General features: G+C 35.6%; 1 protein-coding gene across 2 annotated transcripts in view; it reads right to left on the bottom strand.

Moving 5' to 3' along the window:
- LOC145263067 (dnaJ homolog subfamily C member 1-like) overlaps positions 1-14,871 on the bottom strand; it is a 73,490-nt gene that overhangs the window by 25,794 nt on the left and 32,825 nt on the right. For both annotated transcript variants that reach the window (XM_080119924.1, XM_080119925.1), the window contains exons 6-7: positions 8,253-8,392; positions 4,890-5,012 (exon numbers count right to left, since the gene is read on the bottom strand). In XM_080119924.1, the coding sequence (XP_079976050.1) occupies positions 4,890-5,012; positions 8,253-8,392 (263 nt within the window). The remainder of the gene's footprint in view (positions 1-4,889; positions 5,013-8,252; positions 8,393-14,871) is intronic.

Below are 14,871 nucleotides of genomic sequence, written 5' to 3'. Positions count from 1 at the left end.
ATAGATATTATATCCGAGAACGTAACACATGAAAATAAATCCCTGTATGTCTGGGAGAGGGGGATTGTAGACTCCAATGTGTGTGAAACCCATTCAGCATCTCATCTTGTACTGATGAGGAAATCACCAAAGAAATCTTGCCTTATCTACATCCTATTGCATGACTAAATCTTCCCATCTGTTGTTTGCATTTGTATCATCAACACAGGTGATTTTTTTTTTTTTTTTTTTTTTTTTTTTTTATTATTAATGGAATACAAATCGTATCAATCACTTGCTGCAACATAACGCGAACGACATTCACAAATGCATGCAAAATTATGTCACTGGTAGGGAAATATAAAGATTTTTAAAAAAAAGATGAGATCAGGTTAGAGGCATGGAAGACAATGACATGAGAGACATTACAGCAGTAACGAGAAAACAAAAAAATAAATGTACTAAAAAAATGAGTTTAAGTTCTTTTCTATTCTTGGTCTTCTTTGTGACTGAGGCTACAACGTGTTGGTTCTCGGACAATATTACATTACACCCATAACTCTATATTTCAATATTATGATATGTGGAATGATAGAATTTTTGCCTTAGAAAAAACAAGACTCCATTTTTGTTAGATGAAAACTGTTTTTTTTTTTGTTGCAGACCATCTACTAGTTAGCCAGTTGTGTACAAATCGCAAGGGCAATAGGAGCCTTCTATCATGTCTGAAAGTGACACAATATTCAACGAGCGAAATCAGAGATGCGCCGCTGTACAACTCATGCTCTCTACCGACCCACTTTATGACAACAGGACCATTGCCAGCACCCTCAGAATGCATCACTCGATTGCCACAAATAAAAGGGACATGCCCAGAGTGATGAAAACAGTTTCCGGCCATGGTTATGGTCTTTGGTGTATGCCACCTCACATCTTCAAAGTCGTCTTGAAAGTCAACACCAAAGTGTACTTGTGAGTACTGAAGAGTGCGGTGATCTCCTGGTGCAATTGGGTGGTCACTGACAGACCCCAGGTGTGGCAGCAGGACTCAGCATCGGCCTATAAATCCAAAGAGACCCAGGCTTGGCTTCAGAAGGAATGCAACGAATTTATACCCTTCTCTCACTGCCCCCCCTCCTCCCCGACCTGAACTTGCTGAACTACTTTGTTTGGTCATATATCAAGAACATCACCAACACGACCTCTCATACCACCAAAGCCAGCCTGATTGTCAGTATTTGCCGAGCTCCTGTCAGCGCTTGAGGAAAAGGCATGCTTTCAGTTCCGGACTAGTATGGAGGCGGTGATTGAAGCTGAAGGCGGCTACAGTGAATAGATGTCGACTCCACTACATAATCAAGTTACCTGAATTGATTTTTTTCAATAAAAGTTTTAAGATAAAGTTGTTTTTATCGTTCCACCGTGTCATTATTATATATTCAGGAGGCCTTAAAGCATAAAAGTAAGAATTAAGTTGCCAATGGGGTCATAAGGTCAAAAATGACAGGCATAGGGAAAATGTGGTTAAAATACGAGAAGCAGCAATCAGTGACCAAGTAGCATGAGAGAGAATTAGTCTAGAGACAAAAACGTACCACGTAGCTCTTAAAAATAAACAGCGGTAGACACTGTTTTTCTTTAGCTTTTCTTGTTTATGCCCAAACAAATCGTACATCAAGTTGTTGCATGTTTAGTAAGGTGCATAGATGCATTCCATGGACAGCAGGCCGGCAACAGGAGAAATATTTTTTTTAATTTTTTTTTTTTTACATGGAGTTCACCACTTATCAAGGCCCAATGGCCACTCAGGGATAAGGGTTATTGTGTGTACAGTAATCAAAGGGAAAATGTAGCAATAGTATTGGAGAATTGGTAAGGTGTCATTACTTGTGGGGGGGGGGGGGTTCATCAGGAATTTGTTTGTGTTGGACTTGAAGACATCCAGATTGAAGTCGGGAGGGAAACAGGCAAGTGGAACAGAGTTCCACAGGCATGCAGTTCTAAGAAAGAAGCTTCGTTCATGGTATCTACGTTTTGATTTAGGCACAGATAGGGAGTGGGGAAAATTATTGACGGTGGTTTCAGCTAGTCGGGTGTTTTTTGAGAAAGATTGGCGAGGGGGGACCAGAGAATGGAGCTCAGACGAGCACCTGCCATGGAAGTAACGATAGAACAATGACAAGCTCGCTACGTCTCTTCTGTGGGAAAGAGGTTGCAGGGTAGAGAAAAGGGCATCCCCCACCAAGCCACGGAGTCTATTTTGTACTCCGTTTTAGCTAAAAGAAGAAAGAACATTCAAGAAATCAGCTTGCTCTTTGAAATAATGTCTTTTTGGATCTGAGATTCCTTGATTGTGAGCTACTTGAGACTTTCCAAAAGTTAAGATCATCTGAGATAGTTCCCCTCCTCTTCGATCAATAAGTTTGGTGCTTGGGTAGATCAATGATGTTTTAAACCAATGCATTTCAGGTGAAAACTTTACGAACTTATGGTGCATAGATGCATTTCACAGACAGCAAGTTTGCAATAGGAGAAATATTTAACTAAAAGAGAAAAAGCCCAAGAAATCGGCTTGCTCTTTGAAATAATATATTATTGAATGTGAGGTCCATGATTGTGAGCCATTCAAAACTTTCCAAAAGTTTTGATCATCCCAGATGGTTCCCCACTCGTGGTCATCTAGCAATTAGTATAAATTGAAAAAAATTATAAAAAATGATCCAGTAGAAGATGTGCTAAATGTATTTGTAACCAAAAAATCATCCACAATCTCATTTTGATATTTTATGTTGAAAAATGGGAGGCCGTTAATTTAAGTAATTTAAAATCAAGTCAGTTTGTCATACCGAATTGGTCACACAACTCTTCCACATTTAAACATACAATAAAACTCGATAATTCGATAAATTCTAATTTTACTCAATTATTTTTCCTACTGGATCATTTTTGTAATTCTTGGAATTCATACCAATTTTGACATAGCACTTAAGTACGTAATAATGTTTTCACCTGAAATGCATTGGTTTAAAACATCATTAATCTGCACAAGTAGCAGAAGTTTTTATTTCCAGTGATAAGACGGCTCATGATTTTCAAAAAAATAACTGTGCAATCCTACCACAAATGATAGTAATATTTATATTTATTGCAACAAGTCAGGCATAGAGGAACAGCTGAACCTTTGGAGCTTAAGCTGATTTGCCTTTTGTGTTCGGTTGGACAACATGGTGTAGCAGAACACATGAACGCATACGAAAATAGCAGCAGCCGGAGGATGGATGGATGGAAAGCGATTGCATTAGTAGCAGGAGCAGCATTTAAATGCGTATGCAAATTAGGAAGTGTGCGAAAGCTGGCAAAGCTGAAACAAAGTTGGTACTGAAGAAAATCGGCATGTAAAATGAGAGAAGAAAGAGTGCAGTCGGAAAAGATAGACTATAAGAAATGGCTGTCTATGGCCGATACGGCATAATCATGTTTGGGACATCGGTTCCCATCAGATTATTGAAGTTAAGCAACAATGAGCCCAGCCAGTACCAGATGGGTGACCATTTGAGACTCTCACGTGCTGTATGTGCTTTTCGTTTATCTCGGCATTGTTTCCAGTCATCCAGGACTTCTCCTTGCCACTGGACTTGAGCAGTGCTGATTTAGGAGATGGTATTTATTTGCTCCCCCACTGAGCAAATTAGGCACAAGGCCGTTTTTAATGTGAGGTAAAAACCAGCTCCCCTAAAAGTAGGCAAAAAGGGGGCACTCTGGTTACCAAAAATAATAATTGTCCCAGTATAGAGGGTTTTTATTTAAATGCTGCCCACATCAGCATTATGTGGCACAAGGCCGGAAAGTGGGAACCCCGCAGGCTCCCCTAAAGGAGGGGCACTCCTGCAATTTTAAAAATTGCCTGAGTAACCCCGTCGGCATTCCCCGGTCGGGGCGCCTCAGGCAGCAAGCAATAAACTTGCCCCACCGGAAAGCCCGGTGGCAAGGCCTGGGAGGGTGGACCTCCTAGGTATTACCCAGGCGGTTCCCAGTATAGAGGGTTTCCCCTCCATTGACTGGTACAAATTATCTTAAGTGCAGTATCTGCCGGAACAGATGGTGTTTATTTGCTCCCCCACTGAGCAAATTAGGCACAAGGCCGTTTTTAATGTGAGGTAAAAACCAGCTCCCCTAAAAGGGGTCACTCTGGTTACCAAAAATAATAATTGTCCCAGTATAGAGGGCTTCCCCTCCACTGACCGGTACAAATCATCTTAAGTGCAGTATCTGCCGGAACAGATGGTATTTATTTGCTCCCCCACTGAGCAAATTAGGCACAAGGCCGTTTTTAATGTGGGGTAAAAACCAGCTCCCCTTAAAGTAGGCAAAAAGGGGGCACTCTGGTTACCAAAAATAATAATTGTCCCAGTATAGAGGGCTTCCCCTCCATTGACTGGTACAAACCATCTTAAGTGCAGCATCTGCCGGAACAGATACTACACTTTGATCTTGGCCAAAAGGCCAATAAGTGCTGATTTAGGAGATGTGTGGGTGGGAATTGCACAATACTTGCCACACAATTACATGTGCAGCTGCCCCTACAGGGGGTATCCTTTGTCTTTTGGGACTGAATGGAGGCATCGATGTCTACGGCCAGCATGTAGTGGAGCAGAAGCTTTTAAAAAAGAAAGAAAATGCCGATCTAGATACATTTATTTTTATTTATTTGTTCTTTTAAGACCGTATCCATATTACAATGGTTGTCCTTTTTTTTTTTTTTTTGTAAGTATGTCTTTTTTTTTTTGCAGAGGATAAGTCAAAAATAATTCTTCATCACTTCTTAAGTTTTCAGAGCAGCAGCAGCAGTTTATCAACCCGAATAATCAAAACAATATCTAACACAAATAAGAAACTTTATTTACACCTACCTCAGTTACTGGACGACCAACCATTTCGGAGATTTTCTCCCATCTTCCAGTAGTTCCACCAGGAAATTTAGCCACAGCTTTTGCGAGCATTGCATATTCTTCCTCGCTCCATTCTGTGCCAGACTTTAACAGAAAAATAACCTTCAGCACATCAAAATCCAATGATATATCCCAACTAATCTTTATTTATATATAAAGTTAGGTGTGTGTATATGTCCACATACTTGTAGGTATAGAATATTCTCCTAAACTAATCAATCATTACAAATTCTGGAAGACAACTACTAAGCATTAGGGTCCCAAATGTGGGCTACATTTATTTTATTTATTCTACTTTGATTTTATTTGAAAATTTATAAATTGCGACATTTTTGCAAAACTAAAATAATTTTAACTTATGTTATATATAAGAAAAAAAATAAAAAATAAAAGTTATTTTGCTATCTAATTCACATAATTGTTTGTGGTATGTACTAGTGTTGGGACGATTAATTTGAATCGGAAAAATCAGAACTTTTTGGGGTATCAGATAAAATTGTGTCTATTTTCCGATGCCCAAAACGATTCTTTTATCTTTTTTTTTTTTATTTGATTTTAAAACAAAATCTTCCACTGCTGATAGCAATGACTACCAGTAATACTAAAATCTAAACCATATCATCCATAAGTATTTATTTTTAGGCTTGAGAAAATATTTGCACAGTTAACATGTATTTTTTTTTTTACGGTGATTGGAAAAACTAACAGCTTTATGGTTAAATATATAGAAATTTATTAAGAATCAGAATCGATAATTGCATCGGAATCAGAAATTTAGTATAGAATTGGTAATTGTATTGGAGTTGAAAAAATATTGGAATCATCCCATCACTAGTATGTACGAACATGCATATGTAGATTGAATGGGTATATGAAAAAAAAAAAAAAAAAGTCAATCTTTCTTGAAATTCTCTCAAAGAAATATTAGAGAGTGGTTGAATCAACAGAGAGGAAGCAAAAGAAATACAGATTGCTAAGAGAGAAAAATGGATGGCGCTCAGTTAATTATAAATTAAAACTAACTTGAAGGGATCAAGTAAAGAATAGATACCCTGTGGCAGACAACGACAACTAGTGACAACCGGCACACATTTCAATTGGCACCGGTGATTCGACCTTGACATTGGCACAAGCACATGGCGTCGGTTGTTTGTAAATGCGTCAAATAGCAGACATAAGCGAATATTCGCAAGCAAGATTTTTTTAAAAATATATTTACAAAATTTTTAAGTAAGTAACAAAACAAACGTATTTGAATAAAAGATATTTAAAGAAAAGGGTGCCTTTCTGAGTGCGTTTTTAATATATTTACAGAACTTTTTAAATAAAACTTATAATTATAATTATAATTATAATAAATAATTAAATACATTTAAGCCAAACTTAATGGCAAAAACAAATATAAAATAACTGCCTTGTTCGGATTTTGTGAATGTTTCAGTTTGTTTCACGGATTTTTATGTATAGCGTTTTTTTCTTGTTTTGTTTTTTTCTGTGTGCAATACAATTCAATTTAATTATTCTTTAAAACATTAACTTTAGCGATAATTAATATATTTTTAAATATTAAATTCTGATTTAATCTCATGATACCCTCACGTGATCAATTTATTAAATGACAAAAAAAATCCAAAAGTAATATATTTAAATAAATGGGCATCTTTCCGAGTGCGTTTTTAATATATTTACAGAACTTTAAGAAAACTTAAAATAATAATTATTATAATTATAATAAAAAGAATTAGCTATATTAATTACAAAACATTAAAAATCGATGTTCTGTCTATTCGAATATTCGCGAGCAAGATTTTTAAAAAATATATTTACAAAGCTTTTCAAGGTTTAAAAGAAAAAAATATATATTTACAAAAGATTTTTTTTAAAGTAAGTAACAAAATGAACGTATTTAAATAAAAGATATTTAAATAAATGGGCGTCTTTCTGAGTGCGTTTTTAATATATTTACAGTACTTTTTAATAAAACTTGGAATAATTATAATAAATAAATTTAAGCCGAACTTATTAATGGCAGGAACAAATATAAAAAGATTTGTGATATATAATATATTTTTTAAATCTCTTATCCTTGTGATTTTATTATGCATAAAAAATGCCTCTGCCAAGAAAGATTTCTCTTTCACTGACCAACATACATCGCACTTTAAATAAATATAGAATTGTATTAAAAACGCACACAAAGAAAAAAAAAACAAAAAAAAACAACAAAAAAAACATACTGTACATAAAAATCAATCTTGGTCGCAAAAACCCACGAAACATTCGCAAAAATCTGAAGAAGTCAGTTATTTTATATTTGTTTCTGCCATTTAAAAGTTTGGTTTAAATAATTTTATTTTTAAAAGTTTTTAAAATTATGTATTTTTAATAGAAAGGATGTCGATTTTTAATGTTTTGTAATTAATATAGCTAATTCTTTTTATTTATTTTATCATAATTATGATAATTATTATTATAAGTTTTATTAAAAATTTCTGTAAATATATTTAAAACACACTCAGCAAGACGCCCATTTATTTAAATATATTATTTTTTGATTTTTTGTCATTTAGTAAATGGATTACGTGAGAGTATCATGAGATTAAATCAAAAATTAATATTTAAAAATATATTAATTGTCGCTAAAGTTAATGTTTTAAAGAATAATTAAATTGAATTGTATTAAAAACGCACACAGAAAAAAAAAGAAAAGAAAAGAAAACACTGTACATAAAAAAATCTTGGTCGCAAAAATCTGTGAAACAAATTTAAACATTCACAAAATCCGAACAAGGCAGTTATTTTATATTTGTTTTTGCCATTAATAAGTTTGGCTTAAATGTATTTAATTATTTATTTTATTATAATTATTCTAAGTTTTATTTAAAAAACTCTGTAAATATATTAAAAACGCACTCAGAAAGGCACCTATTTATTTAAATACGTTCGTTTTGTTACTTCCTTAAAAAAAATGTTTTGTAAATATATATTTTTTCTTTTAAATCTTCAAAAGTTTTGTAAATATATTTTAAAAAAATCTTGCTTGTGAATATTCGCTTATGTCTGCTATTTGACGTGTTTACAAACAACCGACGCCATGTGCTTGTGCCAATGTCGAATCACCGGTGTCAATTGAAATGTGCGCCGGTTGTCACTAGTCGTCGTCTATTCTTTACTTGATCCACTTGAAGAATTAAATTTTTTTTTTTTTAAACACAACTAAATCCCAGAACTAAGATATATCATAGCAGAAAAGTAAAAAAAAAAAAAAAAAACCCAAAGAAAAGAAAATATTGTAAAGTTCAAAATGTCATTGAATGGAATTACCTTTTGTTTTTGGTCCACCTTTTCTTCTTGTGTCGAATCAAAGATTGGCATGTAAGCAACTGCAGTGGCATTTGCTAACGTCTCTGGAGAATATTCTGGAAGCTCAATCTTTTGCCGCTTTTTTACTTTCTTCACTGGTTCTACAAGTAGAAAATAAAATAAAAAAGTGTCTATTCAGTTGCTTAGAAATAAAAATGCAACTTCAAATCTGTGACAGACCAAAGAAAATACTATTTCAAATGTGAGCATGGCAGATTAAAGTAAATGCTATTTCAAATGTAAGAGTGACAGACCAAAGCAAATGCTATTTCAAACTATATAAAAATATAAGTGAACAGTAAAATGCCATTTAACCGTTGACCTACGATGGTATTTTTACACACATTGCCTATGATGGGTGTGAATTTTTTCACATCACATAAAATCATTTCTAGGGTCTTTGAAAAAGAATTTTTTTATCAAAATAAATACAAACAAACATTCAAAAACTGGTTTCAAACATGGGTTTCATACATTGATTAATGCAGTTAAGGCAAAGAAGAATTCCATGGTGCTTGAAGACACCATTGCTAGGTGTTAAAAAATTAACCACCAGCATAGCCTAAGGGTTAAAAATGTGACAAACCAGAGAAAATACTATCTTAAAAGACAGACTACTCAAAAAAATTTCAAAATAAATAAAACGCTTATCCTCTGAATGTATAAGCCCTAGTGAAACCTTTGTCCTCCCTTCCCACATTCGAGCACTGAACATACTTTTTTGCAAGAAAAACTGGGAAACAGAGAATGGTTAATTCTCACTACCACATTATTCTGACCAGCCCTATAAGCAATGCCTTTGAAATAAAGTGGTATTTTAAGAGTGGTAAGGCACAAATATGAAGAAATAATTTGGATGAAAATGATTTGGTGTAGATCAACAATAATAGATATTTATTATAAAAAAATAGGATGGCACTTATATTTGAAATTTAAAAAAGCCAAAACAATGTTTTTTTTTCTTTAAAAATAAACCTCTAATTACATTAATAGATATGAAGCAAGCTTTAATCTCGGTTAAAGCTTTTTCAAGTGATTTCTTTTGTATTCGCAATCTTCAAGGTATTCATATCTAGCAAAAAATGCAATTTTCCCCAATTTTTCGTAAAAAATACTTTTAACTATAAATAATTTTCTACTCAATGAATTTTCGTAATTTTTGGATATATTACTAATTTTGACATCACAAGTAAGTACTGTTGTGTTTCCTTAAAACCAGATATTTAAAAAAAAAAAAAAAAAATTGACCTGTCAATTATCTTAACAAGCACTGCTTGCTTCATGTCTTTAAAAGGTAAATAAATATGTATTTAAAAAGAAAAGAAAAAAACTCATATCATTTTGGCTTTCTTAAATTTCCAAGTTTACTATTTATTATATTAATACCCGCTCCCAATTACTTTGAAATGCGGACGTCTTTAATTGTCACCAAGTTGATGTCAATCGAATAATTCCTAAATATTTCGCCAAATACAAGTGTTTTCCAAAATGTTGTTTTGATCAAGGGAGATCACTTATGGGAAAAGAGTTACTCTTTTTAAAATATAAAGTAAATAAAAGTATTAAGTGCTTGTCCATAATTCACCCATATTAAAAAACAAAAATAAAGAAAAATATGCACGTCTTTTTTTTTTTTTTTTTTTTTTTTTACACAAGGGTGTCACCACTTATCAAAGCCTGAAAGCCACTCTCAGATAAAGGTTAATAAGCATACCGTGGTTACCGGGACAACAGTGTAGTAATCATTAATAGTGGAAATTGGGTATAATTTGATTATCTAAGGTTGGTTGGTTGTTTTTGTTTTATGGCATATCAACCCTTTTCGGGTTATTTAATGCCGAATTCAAAGATTTTGAAGAAAATTCTTTTTAATAGAATATATTTGTTGTTTTCACGTCGTTTTCTATTTAACCCATAGTTGGGACCCTAACAGGTACTACCACTCCGGGTCAGAGTGGACCTGGGAGCAATGGTAATTAAAGGGTGGCTCCACACTCCCCAAAGCCCACAAGCTGGGGCCTCACCACTGGATATAGTTTAAGGTCATATCCAGGACCCCCATTGAGGGACTTTAACCCTCTGCAGGGGGGCAGTCGGCGTATTCTAATGCCCCACCGACAAGGCCAGATTATTTAAGGAGATGGTTCAATAAGAACTTGTTTACATTGGATTTGAAGATGACTATTGTAGTCAGTGGGAAAGCAGACCTGCAGTACAGAGTTCCACAAGCAGGCAGTTCTAGAAAAGAAGCTTTGTTCATAGAATTTGCGTTTAGATAGAGTAGGGTAAATCGTTGCCAATAGTTACAGCTAGAGGAATGTTTTTCGTGAAAGTTTGGCGGGGGGAGGGGAACTATAAATTGAAGCTTAGATGAGCACTTACCATGAAAATAATAGAACAGAGACAGACTCACAATGTCTCTTCTGTAGGAGAGAGGTTGCAAGGAAGAAAAATGGTATCATCTACTAGGTTTCGAAGCCAGTTTTGAACTCTGTCAAGGCAGGATAAGCTGCTTCTAGCAGCTCCTGCCCAGATGTGGCAACAGTACACCATTGTAAGATGTACTTGGCTGTTATACAGGTAAAGAATTGCATTGGCAGTGAGATATCTAATGGAACGGTAGAATGATCCAACCATTTTTCCAGCGACATTGGCAACAGATTTGATGTACATGCTCCATTTAAGATCAGAAGTGAAGGTCAGTCCCAGCCACCTTTTTCCCCATTGCGCCACGTGCTAAAGGCCAGAAATGAAAGAGAAACAGACTTATCTTGGTCAATGCCAGCCTTTGAAGTGTTGCCATTGATGATGATCAGGAAGAGAGTTGAGTCCAGGATGAGGAATGCCAGCATTGATACTATGAGCTTTTGATTTCAGCTCATGAATGACTACTCTTATAAAACTATCAGGGAGAAAGGATTTAATAATTGAGAGGACATTTCCAGCTATTCCATAGGTGGAAATCTTGGGAAGTAGACCTTTATGCCATACCCTATCAAAAGCCTTTGATATGTCAAGAACATTTGCTCTACAACTGAAGCCCTCATCAAGAGATTCACTAATCCTGTGTAATATTACAGTTAGCACATAGGCTGTAGATCTACCAGAACAAAAACTATATTGTCTGCCACTGAGTAGATTATTTCTGCTGAGGTGGTTGACCACTTCTTTTTATCACAGATTCCAGCAACTAATCATAACGCACAGGAAACCAATTGGTCTGTACTGAAAGATAGATGATTGATCTCCAGAGTTTTCAAATACAGGGAAGACTAATGAAGTTCTCCAAAGTGTTGGGAAGCATTTCTCCTTAAGGCAATGTTTAAACAATTTTGTAAGTATAGGAGCTAGTTCCAGTTGAAGCTTTTTGAGCATTATAATTGGAATGCTGTCAGGGACTTTACTTGAATCAAGATTTTGATTAGTTTGACAACATCATGCACAGATATTTGTATGTTGCATAATGAGTTTTCTGTCACAGGAGGAACTAGAGAGACGGGGCCCTAATTGCAAAGGGTAGAATTTGCCGTGAAGTTCTTAGTAAAGAGTTTGGTTTTGTCAAATGCTGACAAAATTATCTCAGGTATATTAATGATGGTTGGGATAGGGGATACGTTTCTGTTTAGGACCCTGCTTGTTATTCACCAAAACTCATGGGAACCAAGCTGCTGCTCAATGACTTTAGACTTGATGGACTGAGCATGACTCTCACATTTATTACTATTTTGCAATAGTTGCTGACAGTCTTAAAAAGTGGCTTTAGTTTCAGGACATCTATTTCATTGAAAGCAATGGAAATGGTTTCTGTGCGTGATGGCAGTGGTACATTCTGGAGTGAACCATGGCTAACTGTTAGGTTTTTGTTGAAATTTCTTGGAGGGTATGAAGCGGTCTGTGCAGACAGTTAACCATTCAGTCAGGTCTGATACTATGATGCACATATCTGTGATGGAAAAGAAAACATTGTATTCCAAAAATCATGTAAATTAATCAAGTAATTTTCTTTTTATAAATAAAATGTTTTAAGTGATTAATGAGAATTCAAAGGCATTACAACAAAAATATCACAAGTTTTAATTATTTCCCTTAGTTTTTTTTTGTTTTAAAATGTTTTTCAAGATTACATTATTCCTCAGTTATAAAATTAGATTTTCTTACTTAAAAGTAAAAATATCTGTCAATTTATGCTGGTTGGTTGTTTTACGGCATATCAACCCTTTTCAGGTTATTTAATGCCGAATCCAGTGATTTTGTAGAACAATTTTTTAATAGAATATATTTGTTTTTTAAGTCGGTTTCTATTTAACCCATAGTTGGGACCCTAACAGGTACTACCATCCTGGTCAGAGTGGACCTGGGAGCAATGGCAATTAAAGGGTGGCTCCACACTCCCCAAAGCCCACAAGCTGGGGCCTCACCATCGGATATAGTTTAAGGTCATATTCAGGACCTCAATTTATGTGATTTTCTTTTCATAATACAATATTTTTTTTCCAGTATGGCAGTATGAGTATGTACATCAAACGGATTTTTTTTTATTTTTGTTTTAATATAAGAATTCTGGACGAGCAGCAAGTATTATTTTCTATATAAACTTCTAATCCATATTATTTGGATTCATCAAACTACTGTTCTCATCTTGAGTGTCATTTTCACAACATTTTGAACGATGTAACTTGAATTTTGTCTGGAGAAGGCCCTGAAAAACCTTGAAAAGTTCTTGAAAAATGGACATTGAAAATCTTTACGAACCCTGTACAAGTTCTTGTTCTTTTATTTTGTGAAAGAAGGCTGTTAAATGGATAACAAGTTTGAGGTTTCTGAATTTTTGAGATGAGGATTTGTTATTCAATATTTTTTGAGAGAGGGAGGAGTAGTGCCGGATTTGGATTCTTCAGACTACTGTTCTCATCATGAGTGTGATTTTCACAATGTTTTAGTCAATATAACCCCTCTGACCTTCTTCAGGTGTATCGTGTTGAACTTGTGAATGTTTCTGTTGAACTCTGAAAATTTTGGATGGAATTTCAAATGAAACCCTTTATTAACGTCATAGGAATAGCATGCTCTTGTTCCATCAACGATGACTGGATAGAGGTCCTAAGTAATCTGCAATTGTATTTATGCGCCTGCAAGGACCCATGGTGCAGTAGTTAGACTACTTGGAAAAATAGTCGCTCCAGTTCTATCCAAACTCTACAACAAATGCCTTAATGAATCTTGCTTTCCGGGCTGCTGGAAAACTGCTTCTGTGGTATCAGTATTCAAGAATTCTGGCGAAAGAACTGACTCATTAAATTATCGCCCTATTAGCCTCCTCCCACTTTTTGCCAAAATATTTGAGACCTTAATTAACCATGCTCTAGTCCAGCACCTTACAGATTCTAAACTTCTGACCGACCAACAATATGGATTTAGACAAGCCCGTTCCACGGCAGACATCCTCACTGTAATCTCTGAACGCATATACCATTCACTGGACAAAGCGGGAGATGGCAGAGCGGTAGCTCTAGATATATCCAAGGCTTTTGACAGGGTATGGCATGAGGGTCTCCTCAGGAAGATTAGATCATACGGTATCACTGGTAGAATACTTAACATAATTAAATCCTTCTTAGATAAGAGAAAAATCCAGGTTGTCCTCGACAGTCGTACATCTAAACAATATGATATAAATGCGGGAGTGCCCCAGGGATCTATCCTTGGACCTCTGCTGTTCCTGATATTTATTAATGACCTTCCCGACAAAATTGTCTCTAAGATGGGTATATATGCTGATGACACCACACTCTATAGCAGGCACGACAGAAAAACAAATGAACATATATCTAAAGTAATGGCAGAAACACTAGAGGATGACCTCCAATCAGTAGTGGAATGGGGACAAAAATGGATGGTCACGTTCAATGCCGCCAAGACAAAACTGGTTTCATTCAATAATTACAAGAAACCTTCTCTACCACCTATAGCAATGGCCAATGACTCTTTATCTGAGAGTACGTCTCTCAAGCTCCTTGGCCTAACGTTCACAGGAAACATGAGCTAGAACAATTACATCGAGAGCATTGCCAGGGCCGCTGCGAGGAAGGTGGGCTCTCTCTACCGTGCTAGAAAACTTCTAACACCCGAAAGTATCCTGTACCTCTACAAGGCCACTATTCGCCCATGTATGGAATATTGCTGTCATATTTGGGCTGGTGCATCGGCTACTAGTCTCTCGCTCCTTGACAGGGTTCAAAAGAGAGTCGCCAATCTGATAGGCCCTGAACTGGCATCTAAGCTTCAGCCTCTGTCCCATCGTCGAAACGTTGCATCCCTCTGCCTGTTCTACAAGTATTATAATGGTGAATGCTCTGATGAACTGCAATCACTTGTGCCCCCACGACGTAAACACCCTCGAGAGACCCGACAAGCTGCAAAATCCCACCCCCACACTGTAGAGATCCCTAGATGTAAAAGATCTTTCTACTCCAGTAGTTTCTTCCCCAGAACTGCTAGACTTTGGAATTCCATTCCAGGTCACTGCTTCCCCAACTGTACTGACTTGCATAAGTTCAAGTGCAACGTGAACCAACATCTC

Source organism: Euprymna scolopes, chromosome 38 (assembly GCF_053919585.1).
Source record: "Euprymna scolopes isolate OS-2025 chromosome 38, ASM5391958v1, whole genome shotgun sequence".
NCBI lineage: Eukaryota > Metazoa > Mollusca > Cephalopoda > Sepiida > Sepiolidae > Euprymna > Euprymna scolopes.
Note: the sequence above shows the minus strand (reverse complement) of the source record. Positions and strands in the feature narration are given on the sequence as shown.